The following is a 19791-nucleotide window of genomic DNA, read 5'->3' as shown; positions in this document are numbered from 1 at the left end:
TGAGTTCAGGAATTATTCGCATGGAAACGGTCTATTACGCAGTCTCACAGAAAACAAATTAAAAGTAACAGATGTCACCAAAGTCACCTGTCACGTAAAGCGATAATGGGTCATCTTGTGTCGCTTGTTGTCCCGCCTTGTTGAATTTGAATGAACTTAGGTTACTTGCTAAAAATCGGCTTGACATCTTAAGTTGCTGCAAAAGCCAGTAACAATTATTTTTCAATCTAAGAGTGCATTAGTGTAATGCACAAACCCTACGGCATATCTTTTTAAATGTCTTCAAATTTTTAACGATTCTTTGAATAGTCAGTCGATTAACGATAACAGTGAGGGAATAATTGGATACGTATTTAAGTAATATAATGACAACTGAGTTTGACAGGATTCAAATGTCAGAGTCTCCATCTTTAAACCAACAAATTAATCACCCTACACTTAAGGGCTTGTGATGTTTATGGTTGTAATAATAGACTTAACTTACATTTACAGCTAAAAACAACTTGACGTCTCAGTTGAGTTTATAAATTGTTTACACCTTACAAAACTGAATTTCAGTGAAACTGCATTATAAATATAAGCTGCTCTTGTGTGAAAAATGAGGTTATTTTAAGTTTTATCTGTCAATGAAATTTCAATGATTATCCGGAAATTTTTGTCAGATCATCATTACGAGACTTCTTTTAAGAGACTTCAACTTGACGTGTTTCTTAGTTTTGTCTTGATTTCTTTTATGTTTTTAATTGTTCAACTAGGTGTCAAGAGTTTATATTGGTGAATCGTTTCTCCTATAACATCAGCCAATCCTCAATTTTTACAATATTTCGAAAGCTTTATACTATAATATGGTAAAATTGGTTGTTCACTTGAATGAATAGTTTTTTTGCTTCTATATAGTTTCCTTTTATGGGTACAAATTATTAAATGGTGATTTTGTTTGATGCACTTTGCTATAGATTCTCTCAAAATATCTTAAACATATTAAAGTCCGGGTCAAGCCGAAAGCGGTCCTGTCAAAACATGCAACTCCTCTTAGGTTTCGCCGTTATACCTTAACCACAACCACACATTTGGGCGTGCTGACTTTACCATATTAAATAAAAAGAATGGACTCTTAATAGGCTGTGTGAAATGCGACCTCAAGCTTTTTGTTCACTTTAGATCTTTCCATCGTAAGGCCGAGCTCAACGCCCAAATAGATATAATAGATTTGACTGCTGACAACTGCACTGTCATTGCAATTTTGTTTGTTTTATTTCAGAATCTGTGTATAGTAGAACTGTATTCCCTTCTGTTAAAACAAATTAGATAAATAAATCAAACAAATTAAGGAAACATTCTTCTCAACGCCTGAGGTTTGAAGCTACTTGACGTTTTGCAAATTCTTATGTCGAGCTTTATGACATGTGAAATCCCTAAATATCGTAAAGCCGGTAAAAACCCCAAGTGATCCAACACGTATCTGTGGTTTAGCCATTAGATTTAAGGTGATTCATACAAGCATTGGTAAAGAAGAAGTAACGGAGTGTAGACTGCAGCGAAAATACTTTTCAAATTTATAATTGACACTTCATGATTTTTCTTACGAGAATTACCAATGAGTTTTAATTGACAAATAAACATTAACTTTGTTTCTATTTTGACATTTATGACTATGGTGTTTTTTTTTATCTACAACTTCAATTTGACCGTCGCGTTGCATTTAAACCACTGGCAATTATCACGTTCTTTTTGAGCAATAACGTACATATAATTCTATAGAAAAAAGGGAATGTGACAGTTAAACTAGTTTTTCATCCGTCTGGCCTGCGTTTTTATTTGACAAGACCTTAAGTTCGCTCGTATGAAAGTTAACAAGTTCATTTGACAATTTATCGTGCATTTACACCGTTCAATTTTGAATGCCAAAAAGGAAGGGTTGTAGTAGATAGTAGATCAAAAATGCAAAGATATTTACAAGCAAGGATTATAGAAAGTGTCATAATGTAGATTGTGAAGATTGGATGTTAATTTTTTTGGAGTCACACCTTCACATATTTAGTTTTAGGGCTTGTATCCATCCCATTCTGCTTTTATACAAAATGTTAGATACAACTTTATCTATCAAAAGTTATTTGCAATTTTAAAATTGTTATCTACTGTTTGATAATTTTAATTTTTCGGTTTTAGTGAATAAACTGATCTACAACTTTTACACTACTCTTAAAAATAGATTAAACCTCAGCGAAAGACACTGTACAACTAGTCTTCAGTAAATTATCACTTTCGGTTTCTTTTAAGTTGGTTAAAAGGCTGAGAAGTTTAGTGCAACGGGTTGCAGCAAATGTTTGTATGACATTTGACAGTAGTTGTCTCCCATAAAAAATGAGCACATTGGACATAGAGAAGCTGTCAAATTTTTAAATATACTAAATAAAATCCAAAGCCATAACACTCTTCGCTTTCGGTAAAGTTGAATCAGGGTTTGTCCAACAACATGAATCTACATTTTGACATTTTTCTGGGTTTTTAAACATTTCTATATTTATTTTTTCATTGAAATAGTTCTGTTCCATTTGTGCTCCATAGTATTATGCGCAATTTGGGTGACAGCTCGTGTTGCAGACTTTTTGGTGCTACATGCATTTATTTAGAGGACTATCAGTCAACTTCATCGTAAATGCTGTTAAATCTGTTATGATCTTGATTTGACTTTCATGATTTTAAAATAGAGTTGCAAGTAAACTCGGAAAACTGCTTTGACAGTTAATTTGTTAATTTAAAATGTTCCTTCTGGATGCAAAATTTATTTCGCAGCTAAAAGTTTCTTTTTCTACTTCAAATACCTGAGCATAATATTTTCAATACCGAGCTGAATTACGTAAGACTTAAAGCAAAAGCTAGCGACACATTTAAGAACTTTATTTCTACGAAATTGCGTCTTAAATTAATTGTTTAAATGTTCATTTTTTCCTGGACCTAGGGGTAATTTGAACAAAAATACATGTAGAATTTCGCAATGAGTTTGTAAGTACGACTTTTGAACAAATTTGTTCGTTCATTTAATTTTATTTTTTTTATTTTTTCAATTTCGTTTGAACTTTAGACTTGCATCGCCGCCATTTGCAATACAAAATCGATACATAAAAACATACTAAAATGAGAATTTTCCTATCGTCGGTTGACTAGTTTACCCTAGAAATATTTTCTTACAACAAAAACGAAAAAATGTTATTCTCAAGATCACGTTTTTGAATAAGAAACAAATAAAAAAGTACCTTTTTCTTTGGTATTTTTAATTTCAATATTTCTATCATCAATTTATATTCTCAGGTTTTTCTACAGAAAATTAAAATTTAAACATGAAATTTGAAAATTCTAGGTAAATCAGTTCAATTTAACAGGTGCCTCTTTTCACCCAAACAAACTATCACAGCTTTTCTATTTGTTATTTTCGGTATTTGTCACATCAATTCACAATAGACACAACTGAACTATCCCCTTCGCATTTCTTCTTCGAAACCAGTGAGTAGTACAACCAATGAACCGTCATTCATTTCTCTCTTTCCCACCCATTCAACTCCCCAACAGCTACACCATACAGCTTCGAAATTGAAATTTCTTCCCAAGAAAATTTCTAAAATGGCCGCACAAGTCGATATTAGTGGCGGATGTGTCTCGCTATACAGTTACTCTGCCAATTAATTTACCAACAAAATATCCAAAATAAATTCAACAAAACAAAAGAAATCAAACAATAAACTCATCTCAAGTGCATTTTTAAATCATAATCGCATCTAATCAATTGAAATAATCCAGAATTTGTCATTAGAAATACGAAGGAGAAGAAAAATTCAGATAAATTTCCAATAGAAAGAAAAAAGACACCAAGTGTATGTCGATTGTCGAGTGTGTGTATGCATGATTATTGTGAATGAATATAGTGTACGTACGTAGAGCCGAACCGAGCAGAACAGCAGCCAACCTAGCGAACGGGTAGCTTCTTGTTCGAACTTCGAAAAAAATAAAATTAATTCGCCACTCTCGTACTCGTATGACAAAATGGCGTCCAAGATGAAAAGTTGAAAGACCATTGAAAATTTTTGCTTTGTTGGAGATTTTTCTAATTTTCAAAATTTAACAAATCAAAAGTGCATAAAAGTTAATGAAAATAATTGCAAATCAAACAATTAATTGTGTTCTATCAATTTAATTGACTTTTTCTTGAATGTTTAATGTCTGCGATAAGGAAAATTGATTTTCCTCAATTATATCATGAGCCAGGTAAGTTAAAATACAATGAAAAACTAATAAATAATAAATTTAAATAAATAAAAACATTATTTTCAAATTGCTGATGTTTTTTACTTTAAATTAAATGTAAAATTTTTTCACTGGGTGTGGTTTTTCTATGATTATTTTGGAATTTTACAAAAGTCCACTTTGCGATGTGTTTTGAGGGACTATTTTGATAAATTTATAAATTTTATCAATTATCCTTGATTGTTTCATTGTTTTTTCGATGGATTATGATTTTGGATGAATTTGTGCGTCCGTAGGTGTTGGATTTTTGAAAATCCATTGGGGACCCTTTTTTGCAATTTTAAGTTGAAATCTCTACTGAAATCGTCTTTTCTGGCTAATTCCCGCCAAAACAATATCCTTTTCATGGTTTTTGGACGTATTTTGGTCAAGTTAGTTGATTGCGTAACAGCGTTTTTCTGCTGCGTAGTTGGTTTTACATTGAACTTGTTTTCAAAGGTTTTTAAGGACTTTTAAGCCTTGAATTGGCCTTGCAAACGATTGTTTTGATTGGAACTCTGTTGTTTTTGTTTATTTAAAGGAAAACGATGAATCCTTCAATAGTGTTGGATCGGAGGAAAACGATGATAACCGTGGAAACAACAACTTGTCGGCAAGTAGCAGCTCTTCCGGATCAGATAGGTGGGTTATTTTGGCCAATTTTATCGAGATTTGGTGGCTAATTTGTGTTGTGTGACTTTGTATAGTGACTCGGATAGTTCATCGTCCAGTTCAGGGGGGTCTAGTGATCGAAGTTCAAGAGGAAGAAGATCTCCAGTGGTTGCTGATGCTCCCAACGACAATGCCGAGTCGGAAGCACCAACAACTCATCATCCTAAATCCTCTCACAATGACGACGAACAAGACGGCCAAGATGGCAATGGCATGGAAAGCAATCAGCAGCAAGAGCTGGAACAGGAGCAAGATGACACCAAGACCAATGGCTTCTCGGGAGATGATTCTGATGACTCGGAAGAAGAGAATACAGCGGTAAACGGCGGTGCCAAGGATACGTCGCATTCAAATGAATCTGACGACGATGATGATGAAGATGACAATGGCGATCAAGGAGACAAAGAAAGTGACGACGAAGATAATGCCGACCGAGATGATGGCAGCGACAAAGAAGATGATAACACTGTCAACAATAATGTCTCCTATGATTCATCCGGATCAGAGAAGTCAGAGGAGAAGTCTTCCTCGGAAAAGTCGAGTAGTAGTGTAAGAGTTCTTTTTTGTTTTCTTCTTCTTTTCGACCGGGAACAGGTTTCCCTTAATAACCCGACAAATATAAAATCCTCAAATCCTCCATAATATAGGAAGATGAAGAGGACTATCGACCCAAGAAGCCAGCTCGAGTGGCAAGGAAACCTGCTGCGACGAGTTCCAGTTTGCCTTCCAAGAAAACCAAAAAGAAGAAACAAAAGTAAAGGATTTTTTTTGTTTGGAAAACCTTTAAAATCAAGTGTTTTGAGTTTGTGTTTTCTTTTTTTGTGTTTTCTGTTTTCTAAATTTAGTTGGGAATCGGAGAGCAGTGACAGTGAGGATGATAGTGATCATAGCTCAGGGAAAAGGAATCACAATAACAATCGTAAGCAGAAGAAAAGGAAGAATCACTATTCCACAGATGACAGTGAAGATGATGCTAAAAGGTGAGTCTACTTTAACCTCTTTTTTACAAAAAAATATAATAAACTTTTCATTGTCAAATTGTGGAGGTTTTGAGGAGAGAAGATTTTGGCCTAAGGATAAGATTTTTGTTTATTTTTTTATTTTCTTTTTTTTTTTTTTTAAAGGTAAGTAGTTTGTTGTTACTTTTTAAATATATTTTGTTTATGCATTTTAAGGGTTCAAAGGGATTTTTGAAAAGTTTTACTAATTTTTAAAGGACTTCTTTAAATTTAACAATAGAACAATAGTGGTTTTGTATTTGTTCAAAGTTAAATTAACCAAATAACTAAGTTTAAATATATTTCCAAATTTATATTGGTGATGTTAATGTTATAAATTAAATTTTTCTCCGATAAAAAATTTGATTCGTGGTTAGGAACCTACACTACAATTTTCAAGGAGTAATAAAAACAACGTAATGTGTTTTTATTTCGTCAAAAGATCGTTACAGTTTTTCTATTATAGTCACAAACGCATCTTGAATATTAAATAAACAAAACAAATTGCTATCAATTTTTAATTAAATTCATTGAGGAAAATATTAAAATAATTGTAAATGAAGTGTTATCATTTTTCTAAAAATTAAATTAAAGTTTGTTTAAATTTATTGAACAAAGTAAGTAACTATGAGCAATATAATACGGTTTATCCGAATTAAATATAACTGATTTTCTATTTCTTCCTAATCTGCATTTATATATAAAAAAAAATGTAATATAGAGTATTAGACAACAAATGGAATCTATTTAATTAAAACCTTACAAGTTTTTAAAACAAGTTATAGAAAAAAAATAGTGGTATTAAAATTAAATTTAAGCTAAATAATAAAATCATTTACTCATGATTTAATAGTATTTTAACAAATGGTAAGTAAAATAATTGTTACAATTTTTTTTTTAATTCCATGGTCCTTTTGTATGTGTATGAATTTGTTTTCGATGTACGAAGTGTTTTCAAAAAGTACCCGGAATTTTCGTTTTTTCAAAAAAATATTTATTTAATTAAGTTTAGTTTATTTCATCAAACAGAGTACAACTCTTGCAAACTACTTTAACAAGTGACTATAATAATTAATTTAAGTATAAGTATATAGCAGCATAGACACATCTTAGTTACAAAACAGATTGCGATAACAAAGCAGACATAACATTTTATAACATCCCTCGAAATATTAGTAAAAATATCTATAACCTCAACAACAGAATTCGTTTCTCTTATGCAATGCGCAAACGGTTCGTTTCCGCTATAATTTCTTCTATGAAAAGTCTCTCGCAAATGAAAATTAGAGCGGACAGTCCTTGATGGAAAGTAGAAAAGTATTCGTTCTAACAAAAAAGAACATTTGATACGATTGATAAATCTTTTACAAACATTATTGAAAAAATATTTTCTCCTTACTTCAAGCGTTTGAATGTCAATGAGCAGGCATCTAGATGGATAAGATGGTACTTCCATATTCCAATTTAATTTATAGAAAGCATACTTAGTAAAACTTTTTTGTATTTTTTCTATTCTAAAAAAATGAGTGATATGCTGCAATATTTCAGTACCGATCTAACAAGTGCAATATATAATGATTTGAGGGTGTAGGGGTCGAAAAAATCCCTAGAATTTCTTCTGGTAAACCCTAGCATCCCATTAGCTTTACTGACTATGTAATCGATGTGCTTATTAAACGAAAGCTTTTCATACAATATAGCTCCCAAATCCTTTTTTGCCGTAACCCTATTTAAACTCGTATTGTTGATAGTATAATCAAATATGATAGGTTTTTTTTCTATGGCATGTAAGGCTCTGACATTTGGCAACATTCAGGAACAACTTGTTAGATTCACACCATTTATCCTCTAGTAGATAAAGACATGTAAAATCTTGAAATCATCGGAATACATAAGATATTTCGAATATTTAAAATTTACCGGAATGTCATTTATAAAAAGGATACATAACAAAGGGCCAATATAACTTCCTTGCGGAACACCTAAAGTTACATCAATACTTTTGGATTTAATCATTTCCAATTTTACAAATTGAACCCGATTTTTAATATGAAATTAGAAAGGAAACCAAGTTTTAAAAGCTTAAAAATTAGTATATTATAATTAACTCTATCAAAAGCTTTTGCAAAATCTGTAAAGATAATATCAGTCTGTAAACCATTTTCGAACCCTCAAAATGCAGAATCGCATAGCAATGAAAGGTTTGTAGCAGTAGATCTTGAAGAAACAAAATCATGTTGGTATTCGGATATTAAATCCTTATCCTTATCCTAATCGAAAATTTTTGGGATCACTGATAATTTTCAGAAAGGCCTATAATTGGTCACATTTTGCTTCGAGCCAGACTTAAAAATAAGAGATCTTTCAACAGTCCTAAAACTGGCCACTTTTTAAAGACTGATTGAAAATCAAGCTGAGCGGTAATGCCAAAGAAACATCGTAGTTTTTAAGTGCCAAAGGGGCTATGTTATCTGGCCCACCACTTTTATTTACATCAAGACTAGCTAGAGCTTCAAAAACATCAGAAACAGTTAAGCCTATACTTCCAATATCAATAGCATAAGATGGCGAAAAATCAGAGGGTTCACAAGGAGCAGAAGGAAAATAAACAGATTTAAAATAATCGGCAAGTAAATCGCATATAACGTTCATATCACTAGATACACAATTTGAGTACTTTAAACAGTTTGGAATCCCTAAAGACTTTCTTTTAATATTTATAAATTTCCAGAAGTGTTTTGAATCTTTTCTTATTTTTGACTCAGCAGAGAGATTAAAATTATTAAAAAGAAACCTATTGAGACAGTCATATTCAAGGCGGCACTGAATGTATTTCTTTTTAAAGGCCAGATTATCTTTTGTTGTTTTATAAGCTTTAAATTGTTTATTTTTTCAGATAAGATAATCTTCTGTTAAACCAGGGTGGGTTTAAATTGGGTTTAACTATTTTTTTTAGAAATATACATATCAAAGTTTCATGTAGATACTTTGCAAATTTTTTAAACGCTTGATTAAGGCTTATAATCAAGCAATGACGAATTAGCAGTTTTTCCATAAATCTGAGTGTTTTTTTCGGATCTCTTCACGCAAACGTCGGAAACCTTCAAGGTAATACCATACGACCTTGTGGTAAGAACTCTTAATGCATTATGCCATTATGTTCGAAGAAAAAATTAAACAAAACCTTCACATTTGATTGAGCTTGACGTGACGTATTTTCGACATCATAACCGTACACCTATATTTTATCAACAGTTATTACCCTTTAATTTCATTCATTTTCTAGAACCTAGCTTTAAATGTCCAACTTCTATATTTCACAAAAATCTTACTTATAAACCATTATTTAATTTAAGTGCTATACTTCTAAACAAATGTAAACGGTCTCTTTAAAATGTTGGTATATTTCTTGGGAGGAAAAAATAGCTACATTGCCGCTTTATTTGACAGGAAGTTCGAAATTGAACTTTATGGAATAATAAATGGACATTACTAGAACCTCGAACTTTATGGCAGGATTATTTAAGGGGTATTTATTTTAGGCTTTTTCAATCGAACATTGCTTAGCAAAATATTCATACAAAAACAGAGAGGAAAAACGGTGTTCGATGCTATGATCGAGTTAATGATTCTATGGGGCAAATCTTTTTTCGCACTCGTACTGCAGCGCAAGTCCTTAAAGATCTTAACATACATAAATCTGCTGGTCCGGATGGTATCCCCGCTATTCTTCTGAAGAGGTGTTCTTCATCGCTGGCAAAACCACTACGTAAGCTTTTTCATCTGTCCTACTCCTCAGGTCTCGTTCCGAGCGGATGGAAAACCGCATTTGTTCAGCCTATTCCCAAAAAAAGGCGAATCTTCCTCACCGTCTAATTATCGAGCGATTGCACTTACGTCCCTTCTTTCCAAGGTCATGGAAACGCTGATTAATTATCAGCTCAAGAAATATCTTGAAGAATAGAAACTTCTTAATGACTGACAGTATGGCTTTCGTAGCAATAGGTCCACTGGTGATTTCATGGTTCATCTCACCGAACAGTGGAACAAATCTTTACATAGTTTTGGAGAAAGTAAGATTATTGCACTAGATATTTCAAAGCATTTGATAGGGTTTGGCATCAGGCTCTCTTATCGAAAATGCGTGCTTTCGGTTAGCACGAATCCCTCCTTCATTGGATTAGCAATTACCTTTCGAATCGTTTAATACAAGTTATATTGGATGGATTCAAGTCTGAAAACCACAAAATAAATGTTGGTTTGCCCCAGGACTTTGTTATTTCTCCAACACTCTTTTTTTCATTTTTATTAATAATCTCTTGTCTGCAACTTTTAATCCAATACATTGTTTTGCTGGCGATAGTACTCTCAGCTTTCATATTCGTTTTCAGATTCACATACCTCTTCTTGGGATGTAGAACCGCAACTACAAAATATGATAAGCTTATTAAATTCCACCTAAACAGCATTGTACAATGTGGAATAAGAAACCGCATGGAATTTAATGCTTCAAAAACCCAATGTTGTCTTGTATCGTTAAAGCGAGATATACCCCCCTTGCCATTATCCTTAGATGGCACTTGCATCGAGCAGACTGAACATCTCGATATTCTCGGTATGTGTACCACCAACCATCTCTTATGGAAAGATCAAATACGCGATGTCGCCAAAAATGCCGCAAGATGTTTGGATTTTCTACGGCGATGCAAGAAGTTTTACTTCCCCTCTGATCTGGCTGTTATCTAAAAGACTTATATACATACGTCCAAAGCTTGAGTATAACTCCCATACCTGGGCTGGTGCCATTGCAACTTACTTAAGCCTCTTGGACAGTATTAAACGTAGGACATTAAGATTGATTGGTGATATTACCAATATAAGTCATTTACGTCACTTGAACATCGTCGAAATATTTCTTGTCTCACTCTTTTTACCGTTATTTTAACTGTTTATGCTCTAGAGGAATAACAAGTTGCATTCCTCGCCGTAATACTCGCTCTTCTAGGAATGCTCATCAATATACTCTCGAGCCAAACTTCGGTCGTACTATCAAGTACAGAGATTCGTTATTTAGCCGTACTACGCGAATGTGGAATGCCTTGCCACACTCTCTTTCCCAGCCATTGCAATATTTAGGAATTCAAAACCAATGTGCAACGACACCTCTTTTCAACCCCTCTCTCCCTTTCCTAGTGCTCACACTGTGTCTACATAATAAGGGTAATGTAATCCCCTTGAATGTGAAAAAAATCTGAATCAAATTGAATATTCAAAAAATCTTTGACATAACTTAAGAAAACAACAAAAATTCCTGACCTTTACAAAAACATATTAACAATTATGTAATCTACGTAATGTTATAATTTTTTTTACATGAGAACTAATCAATGCGAATTAAATGTTATTCAAACTTTAACCTTACATAATTAAAACTTATTCTCATTGAGAAACTACTAATCGTCTCTCGAGGCCTCTGGAAACGTAATTTACTTGTAAAAAAAATAAACATTAAACAAAATTTGATTCATTATTGACAAAGTAAAAATAAGAGTATTTCGAAAAATAAAAAATACAAAAAATGTTTTAGTGATTGATACGAAAAAAGTGTTAAGTATTTACATAAGGAATCCATTTTATTCTCTCCTCGTTATATAAAATCTGTAAGTCTTGCTTGTCATTTACTTTTGAACGATCAATAATTCAATGCATAAATTAACCTTAATATAAAATCAATTGAATAAAATGCTTTATTTTTGTAAACGAGTTTCAACTATTTAAAATGGGTCAACCACCACTCAACGTTTTTCTTGTTTTATCATCACTAGGTAGACAGAATATCATTGAATGTAAGAACGGACGGGTTAATTAGAATGACCCTAATTAAGTTTAACCAAATAAAACATAAACTTTATCTTAATTTTAATAATAAAAATAAATAATCATATTTTTCAAGGCCAAGCGACGAGCACAACGACATATCCTCAATCCATCCACAATTTCTACTTAGTCAATTCACTAACATAACCCACATGATTTTATTTACAATTTTAGATCTGGCACTCGTCGAGCTGCAGCAGCAGTTAGCTATAAGGAAGCTAGCGAAGATGAAAAAACCGATTCGGAGGATTTGCTCGAAGTTGAATATGGTGACGATACCATTTCAGCTTTGGAGGCAAATGTCGAAGAGGAGAAATGTGAAACAATCGAAAGGATTGTGGCAAGGAGAATTGGAAAGAAAGGAGTCACAGGTAATCCGACCACCATTTATGCAATCGAAGAGAATGGCGATCCCAATGAGGGTGTGAACGAGGATGATTCCGAAAACACTGAGGTGCAATATTATATCAAATGGAAAGGCTGGTCATATATACACAATACCTGGGAGTCGGAGATGTCGTTGCACGAGCAGAAAGTCAAAGGTATGAAGAAGTTGGATAATTTCATAAAACGCGAGCAGGATATCGACTATTGGCGGAAGTATGCTGGTCCGGAGGACATAGATTATTTTGAGTGTCAGCTGGAGTTGCAGAATGATCTGCTGAAGAGCTACAACAATATCGATAGGATTATTGCGAAGAATGAGAAGCCCGACGGGACGAGCGAATATCTATGCAAGTGGCAATCTTTGCCGTATGCGGAGGCGACCTGGGAGGATGGAAGTTTGGTGATGAAGAAGTGGCAACAGACAGCTCAAGAGTTTACCGATCGTGAGTTGTCGAAGTGTTCGCCATCGCGGCATTGTAAGGTCCTGCGGAACCGGCCGAAGTTCTATAAGATGAAATCTCAGCCGGATTATCTTGCAGAGGGGTTGGTTCTGCGGGATTACCAGATGGATGGTGTGAATTGGCTGATTCACTCGTGGTGTAAGGAGAATTCAGTGATTTTGGCAGACGAAATGGGTCTGGGGAAGACGATTCAAACGATATGTTTCCTTTACTCGCTGTTCAAGGGCCACCATTTGTATGGGCCATTTTTGTGTGTTGTCCCGCTGAGTACAATGACGGCGTGGCAGAGAGAGTTCATTCTCTGGGCGCCTGATATGAACGTAGTGACCTATCTGGGCGATGTAAAGTCTAGGGAAATGATCCGGCAGTACGAGTGGCAGTTCGATGGTTCGAAAAGGCTCAAATTCAACACAATCCTAACCACATATGAGATTGTCCTTAAAGACAAAGCATTTCTGGGGAGTCTGCAGTGGGCAGCGCTGTTAGTGGACGAGGCGCATCGTCTCAAAAACGATGACTCACTACTGTACAAGAGTCTCAAGGAGTTTGAGACAAATCATCGGCTGCTGATCACAGGCACACCGCTGCAGAATTCTCTAAAGGAGCTGTGGGCCCTTCTGCATTTTATCATGCCACAAAAGTTCGACACATGGGAGAACTTCGAGATCGAGCATGGCAACGCTGCTGACAAAGGGTATACCAAGCTGCACGAGCAGCTTGAGCCATACATCCTGCGGAGGGTGAAGAAAGACGTCGAGAAGAGTCTGCCAGCGAAGGTGGAGCAGATTTTGCGAGTGGAAATGACTTCGATGCAGAAGCAATACTACAAATGGATTCTCACGAAAAATTTCAATGCCTTGCGCAAGGGCACCAAGGGCTCTACCAGTACCTTCCTCAATATTGTGATTGAGCTGAAGAAATGTTGCAATCATGCAGCCCTGATACGCCCCTCGGAATTCGAGTTGGCTGGTTTAGTGCAAGACGAAGCATTGCAGACGCTTCTCAAGGGTTCCGGCAAGCTGGTTCTGCTCGATAAGCTGCTTTGTCGCTTGAAGGAAACCGGTCACAGGGTGCTGATCTTCTCCCAGATGGTCCGGATGCTGGACATTTTGGCCGATTACCTGCAGAAGAGGCACTTTTCATTCCAACGTTTGGACGGCAGTATTAAGGGTGAAATGCGTCGTCAAGCACTCGATCATTTCAATGCCGAGAACAGTACTGATTTTTGTTTCCTCCTGTCGACTCGGGCCGGAGGATTGGGTATTAACTTAGCAACCGCTGATACTGTGATTATTTTCGATTCCGATTGGAATCCGCAGAACGATTTGCAAGCTCAAGCGAGAGCTCATCGAATCGGTCAAAAAAATCAGGTTAACATTTATCGACTTGTTACGGCGCGCTCAGTTGAAGAGAATATCGTGGAACGAGCGAAGCAGAAGATGGTCCTGGATCATTTGGTTATCCAGCGAATGGATACAACAGGCAGGACAGTCTTGGACAAAAACAGCTCGTCGACGAGTACTCCTTTTAATAAGGATGATTTGTCGGCGATATTGAAGTTCGGTGCGGAGGAGTTGTTTAAAGACGAACAGGAAAACGACGACGATTTGGTTTGTGATATCGATGAGATTTTGCGACGTGCCGAAACCCGCAACGAGGATCCCGAGATGCCAGGTGATGACCTGTTGTCTGCGTTCAAGGTGGCGAGTATTGTTTCGTTCGAGGAGGAACCCGACACGACAACGATAGATGCTAATGCCGATGCCAACAACGAAGATACAAAAGACTGGGACGACATTATTCCCGAAGACTTCCGGCACACGATACAGAGTGAAGAGCGAAACAAGGAAATGGAGGATCTCTATCTGCCGCCACGTCGCAAAGTGGCCATGAATGCTGGCGATACGCCGCGCCAACGGAAAAACAGTAAGAAGGATGATTCCGAAACGGACGAGGGCAGTGATGCGAGTGGCGATGATCGCCCGAAAAAGAGAGGACGTCCTCCGGTGAAGGAGAAGATCGTAGGCTTCACCGATGCAGAATTGAGGCGATTCATTAAGAGCTACAAGAAATTCCCCTCACCACTCGACCGATTAGAGGCAATAGCATGTGATGCAGAATTGCAAGAGAAGCCTTTAGCTGAGCTGAAGCGGATCGGGCAAATGCTGCACGATAGGTGTGTACAATTCCTCGAGGAGCACAAAGATGGCGATATGCCAAAACCTGTTCCGGCTGGTGAAGAGGCGGGGAAGAAAAAGAGTCGAACCACGTATTCGTTGAAATTCGGCGGTGTCTCATTAAACGCAAAGACTTTGCTGTCATGTGAGGAGGAGCTTAAGCCATTGAACACGGTAATTCCAGTTGCAGCGCAGGAACGTCTAACGTGGCAATTGGACCTGAAGACACGTCCGGCGAACTTTGACGTCGAATGGGCGAAAGAGGATGATTCAAGACTTTTGTGTGGAATCTATCAATACGGAATCGGTTCGTGGGAAGCAATGAAGATGGATCCATCTTTGAATCTCACCGAGAAAATTCTTCCCAACGACACAAAGAAACCACAAGCCAAGCATTTACAATCGAGAGCTGAATACCTGCTTAAAATAATCAAAAAGAACGTTGAATTGAAGAAAGGTGTAACGCGTCAAAAGCGAACGCGCAAACCCAAAGAGCCCAAAGCAGATGTCAAGAAATCCAATTCGGAGTCGAATGCAGCTGAAGACGTGTCACTTGGTGGTGCCCCCGAAACAGAAAAGAAGCAAAAGACTAAAGAACCTGTGGGGACTACTGATACGCCCGATACACCAGGCAAGACTGTGACCGCTCCATCTGCGTCTGAGGAGACAACGACAAAGAAGACGCGAACAAAGCGAGCCAACAAAGAGCAGAAAAAGTCGAAAAAGAAAGACTCGGAGAATAAGCCGATGCATTTTACAGCGAATAATGAACCACGGGCGCTCGAAGTGCTCGGAGACCTTGATCCGAATATATTTAACGAGTGCAAAGAAAAGATGCGACCTGTGAAAAAAGCCCTCAAAGCTCTGGATCGACCTGACTCAACGCTATCCAATCAAGAGCAGGTCAACCACACCCGTGAATGTTTGCTCAGCATAGGCAAACAGATTGATGTGTGTTTGAATGAGTACAAGGATCCAGACAAGATAAAAGAGTGGCGAAGCAACTTATGGTATTTCGTATCGAAATTCACAGAGTTCGATGCGAAAAAACTATTCAAACTTTACAAGCACGCTTTGAAACTGAGCGAAGACAGTGGCAAGAAGAAGAAGGCAGCAGCAGCGGCGGCCACGGCGACAACTGCAGCGGCGAGTAGTGCTGGTGGTAGTACGTCCAAGGAGCAAGATCAAAATGGAAAATCATCGACAAAGTCGGCCAAGTCATCAAGCAAGCGAAAGAAAAAGGAAAAAGATAAAGAAGCAAATGAGGCAGCTGCAAAGTTGGATGCTGCAGCGGTAAAAGATAAAAAAAATCGTGCAGCCGCTGCAGCTGCAGTAGCATCAGCAATGGCCCTAAGCACCTCATTGAATTCTCAAGATTCCCCACCAAAGCGAAAGCGAGGAGATAGCGAGGGTGATTCGAAGAATTTCAAACGAGCCAACATTGAAGGAAGGTAAGTTTATCTTTTATCTAATTTCCCCTTTTCCGTAGAGTATCTGATTTTTTGGTTTTGTTTTGTGAAATTTTAGAAATCGAGAAAGTCGCGAAAAAGACGAACGCAAAAAACGCGATGATTACTTTGGCTCCGGATCGAATAATCCCGAAACACCAAATCGTGATCGAAGAAATTCTATTACGTCTCCAACAACACCAAATAATCGAACACATCCCGGTTCAAGTCAACGAATGCCTGGCGGTTATTCCGATGGCCGTACCAATTCGCCGTATGTCGAATCCGATCGATGGAATCCCAGAGAGAGGTTTGTAGACAAATATATTGGATCAAATTAGGAATTGATAGAATTTGTATATATTTTTAAAGGTACAACAGTGGCGGTGAATTTAAAAGAGGAGGTGGTGAACGTTATGATGGTTACAGTGGTCGAAATAGTCATGGTCATGGCTATCACAGAGATAATCGAGATCGAGATAGAGATCGCGATAGAAGACCTGAAAAAAGAAGGTAAGTTCAATGGAAAATGAAAACTAAATGCATTCTAATTTATTTAATTTATTCGTGTTTATTTTTATAGATATCAACCACCTCATCCGCAAGCACAACTCAACTATCCTGGTCATTATATGCCACAGAACTATTACATGGCCAATGGCGTTCCTCAACCAAATGTACCACCACATGGCTACCGAGACAGCAGATGTCCCCCGCAACCTAATGACTGGCCGCGAGACTACCCACCGGATTATCGTCGCGGTGGAGGCGGCAGTGCCAGTGATTATGACAGACGTCCTCCTCCGACATAATTAAACTCTGCCTTTATCCCATCAACATCCTTTTCCCTCACAAACTCTCATCCTCTCATCATAAACAAACAAACCTTTTGCATAGTTACTATTTAATATTTCTTAATGCATAAACAATTTAACTATATAAAAAAGTGAAAAACAAAAAAAGAAATGTCCAAATTGGAACAAGATTATTTAATTTAAATTTATTTAGTTTATAACAAAAGTTTTAAGGGTCTCTAAACAAACAATTTCACTCACTATAACACACAACAGGCGTATCATACATTATTTATACTGTCTTGCCTGTCTGGCTAGCCCTATCTTTAGAGGAACACCAATTTTAAGATTATATATTACTTGTGTACAAAAGAAGATAAATTAAAACAAAATTATTATGTACATTTTTTTTCTAAAGTGAATAATAACGGTAGTCTGAGTAAAATATTCAAAACAAAAAAAAGAACATAAATGAACAAACATTTAATCACATTATTTATATAAATAAACAACAAAAATAATTAACAATTTAAGAGTATTAACTTTTATTTACCGTTTAGTGTTAATAATTATTTAATTTTATTTTACAAAAACAAACAAAACATTATTAAAATCTTAGACAAAAAATAAAGAAAAGAAAAAAACAAATTTCTGTGTTTTTCTTTTCCCAAATCAGAAAAACATTGATTTTTAATTTTTGTTTTTCTTTCTTGGTTTTTAAATATTTATCATCTTCCTCCTTCTCCTTGGTATATCTCTATTTAATTAGATTTATTATTATTTTTTTACTTAAGTAAAGTAGCCGCATTTCTTCTACTAAATTTTAGAAAACAACTCAAATGAAATAAAATGTATGTATATGTACTTAAAAAATGTGCTTAAACAAATATAACATTACAAAATATTAAAAAAAAAAAACACACAAAAAACATAATAATATGAAATTTCCTTTTATATTGAAGATGATATGATAAATTAAATATTTAAAACAATCGACAGAATAAGCTCGTAAATTATATTTGAAAAAAAAACACAATCGTATATCGAAGGAAGTGACAATTGTGGCCAAGAAAAAGGCATTAACACGGTGTAATCTAATTAAATTGTATTTTTCTAATTTAGTTTTGTTTGTTTTTTTTTTTTAATAAAAACTACATTTTATGTATAGCAAAACGAAAAACATAAAGAGATAAAAAGAATAAATTAAGTTAGATCAACCATTTATAAGTATGTAGGTAATTATAATGTAAGTGCTGTAAATAAATTAATTTTAAATAAATAATTATTATTATATCTAATAAAATAAAAATTGAAATTAGACAAAAAAAATAAAATTCACAAAGAAAAACTACAAGTTTATTTTTTTCAATCAATAAAATATTTTTAATTCTATTTCTTTCCAAATTATTTGAAATATTATTTGAGTGTAAATATATTGAAAATTATTTTTAAAAAAAAGGAAAAGAAGACGGGAAAAACACTAAATAAATACAAATTTATATTATAAAATGTGAAATGGGTTTGTTTAAATTTTTACAATTTATAATGGGTTGTTCATTTTGCGATTTCAAAAGTATAGAGCTGGGTTGGAATCGCGCAAGGCGATAGTTGACTGTCGCTGATAGTCAATTTTCACTATCAACTCTTTGTACTGCGTTAGGTGATCACTAAAAGTTTATGATTGCGTGGTAGCACTTACATATTCACCCTTATTGCGGTAGTCGTTGAACGACATATCAAAAAACGACAAAAGAATTTGAAATTACGTATGGCGTTTAACGTCAATTGGCGTTTTTGTTTATGTGGAATGCATTCATTTAGTGACGTTTGTCTTAATACAGTTATTTTTCGTATTATGTAAGCCGTTTTGAAAACAACAACGTCTCTTAAAACGCCAAATTTCGAAGTTGACAAAATTGCAAACGACACGGAGCTTAAATTAATCTCAAAATGTAGGTTTTCTTCTTTTGTTTTTTATAATTGTTATACAAAGTTTTTTTAGGGTAAAAGTTACGAGTCAAAAACAAATGAAACGCCTTGTTGAGCTGATGGAGGCAAATGAAAACCTCGCAAAAAAAAACTAGCATAGCGTTAAGACTAAAATATCCTTTTCTGTTGTAGTACATATGTTGATCTGCTTTTTTCGGTGCCAAAATTTTGAAATGGGTCCTATCGACTGCGCCAATAATACCAGGAATTCCAGCCTGCTGGAAAAAGTGTAATTTAGCTTCAATTTTTTCTTCCTCAGAGAGTTCCATCTTTATCCATAATGGGCACAGATATTCCTCAAGAAAATTTATCACTTCCTTAAGAATGATGCTAAATGTAGGCTGTGCTAGTCCCAAATCAAAATCATTCCCAACGCCTTTTTGGTAACCTCCCTCAGCAAGAAACCTTAAGGTGGCCGCTAATTTTAAAATATTTGGTACTGAGACAGAACGTCTCTTAGGAATATTACTTTCCATCAAGTTTAAAATATATAGAAAGGCTTCTTTATTGAGTCGGAAATACATTTTAAACCTGGAAAATATTTTAAATATTGAAGTTCCAGTAAAAATTTTGTGAGCACAACTACGAGTACTTTGAATTAGGCTAATCCATTGGGTTGTGGATCGAATCCATCGTCTCTGCAAAACTAAATCTTTCTTTCTTCGTTTTTCCTCTTGCTGCTCGTCGTCCTCACTGCTGCTCCATGA

General features: G+C 35.4%; 1 protein-coding gene across 1 annotated transcript; it reads left to right on the top strand.

The window, feature by feature from the left end:
• Positions 1-3621: 3621 nt before the first annotated feature.
• Positions 3622-18237, top strand: LOC129943018 (chromodomain-helicase-DNA-binding protein 1). Its single transcript, XM_056052220.1, has 9 exons — positions 3622-4263; positions 4823-4923; positions 4989-5502; positions 5601-5707; positions 5799-5933; positions 12003-16304; positions 16381-16611; positions 16674-16814; positions 16885-18237. Exons 1-9 carry the CDS (start codon positions 4255-4257, stop codon positions 17111-17113), a joined length of 5769 nt encoding a protein of 1922 aa, XP_055908195.1. The 5' UTR covers positions 3622-4254; the 3' UTR covers positions 17114-18237.
• Positions 18238-19791: the final 1554 nt, after the last annotated feature.

Source organism: Eupeodes corollae, chromosome 1, assembly GCF_945859685.1.
Source record: "Eupeodes corollae chromosome 1, idEupCoro1.1, whole genome shotgun sequence".
Lineage (NCBI taxonomy): Eukaryota > Metazoa > Arthropoda > Insecta > Diptera > Syrphidae > Eupeodes > Eupeodes corollae.
The sequence above is the reverse complement of the archived record's forward strand: the minus strand, read 5'-3'. Positions and strand labels throughout refer to the sequence as shown.

Bases quoted from the DNA above. Each gene is read 5' to 3' on its own strand.
- LOC129943018 (XM_056052220.1), top strand. The intron at 4,924-4,988 runs GTGGGTTATTTT...GACTTTGTATAG, and splicing joins AGCTCTTCCGGATCAGATAG to TGACTCGGATAGTTCATCGT. The intron at 5,708-5,798 runs GTAAAGGATTTT...TTCTAAATTTAG, and splicing joins ACCAAAAAGAAGAAACAAAA to TTGGGAATCGGAGAGCAGTG.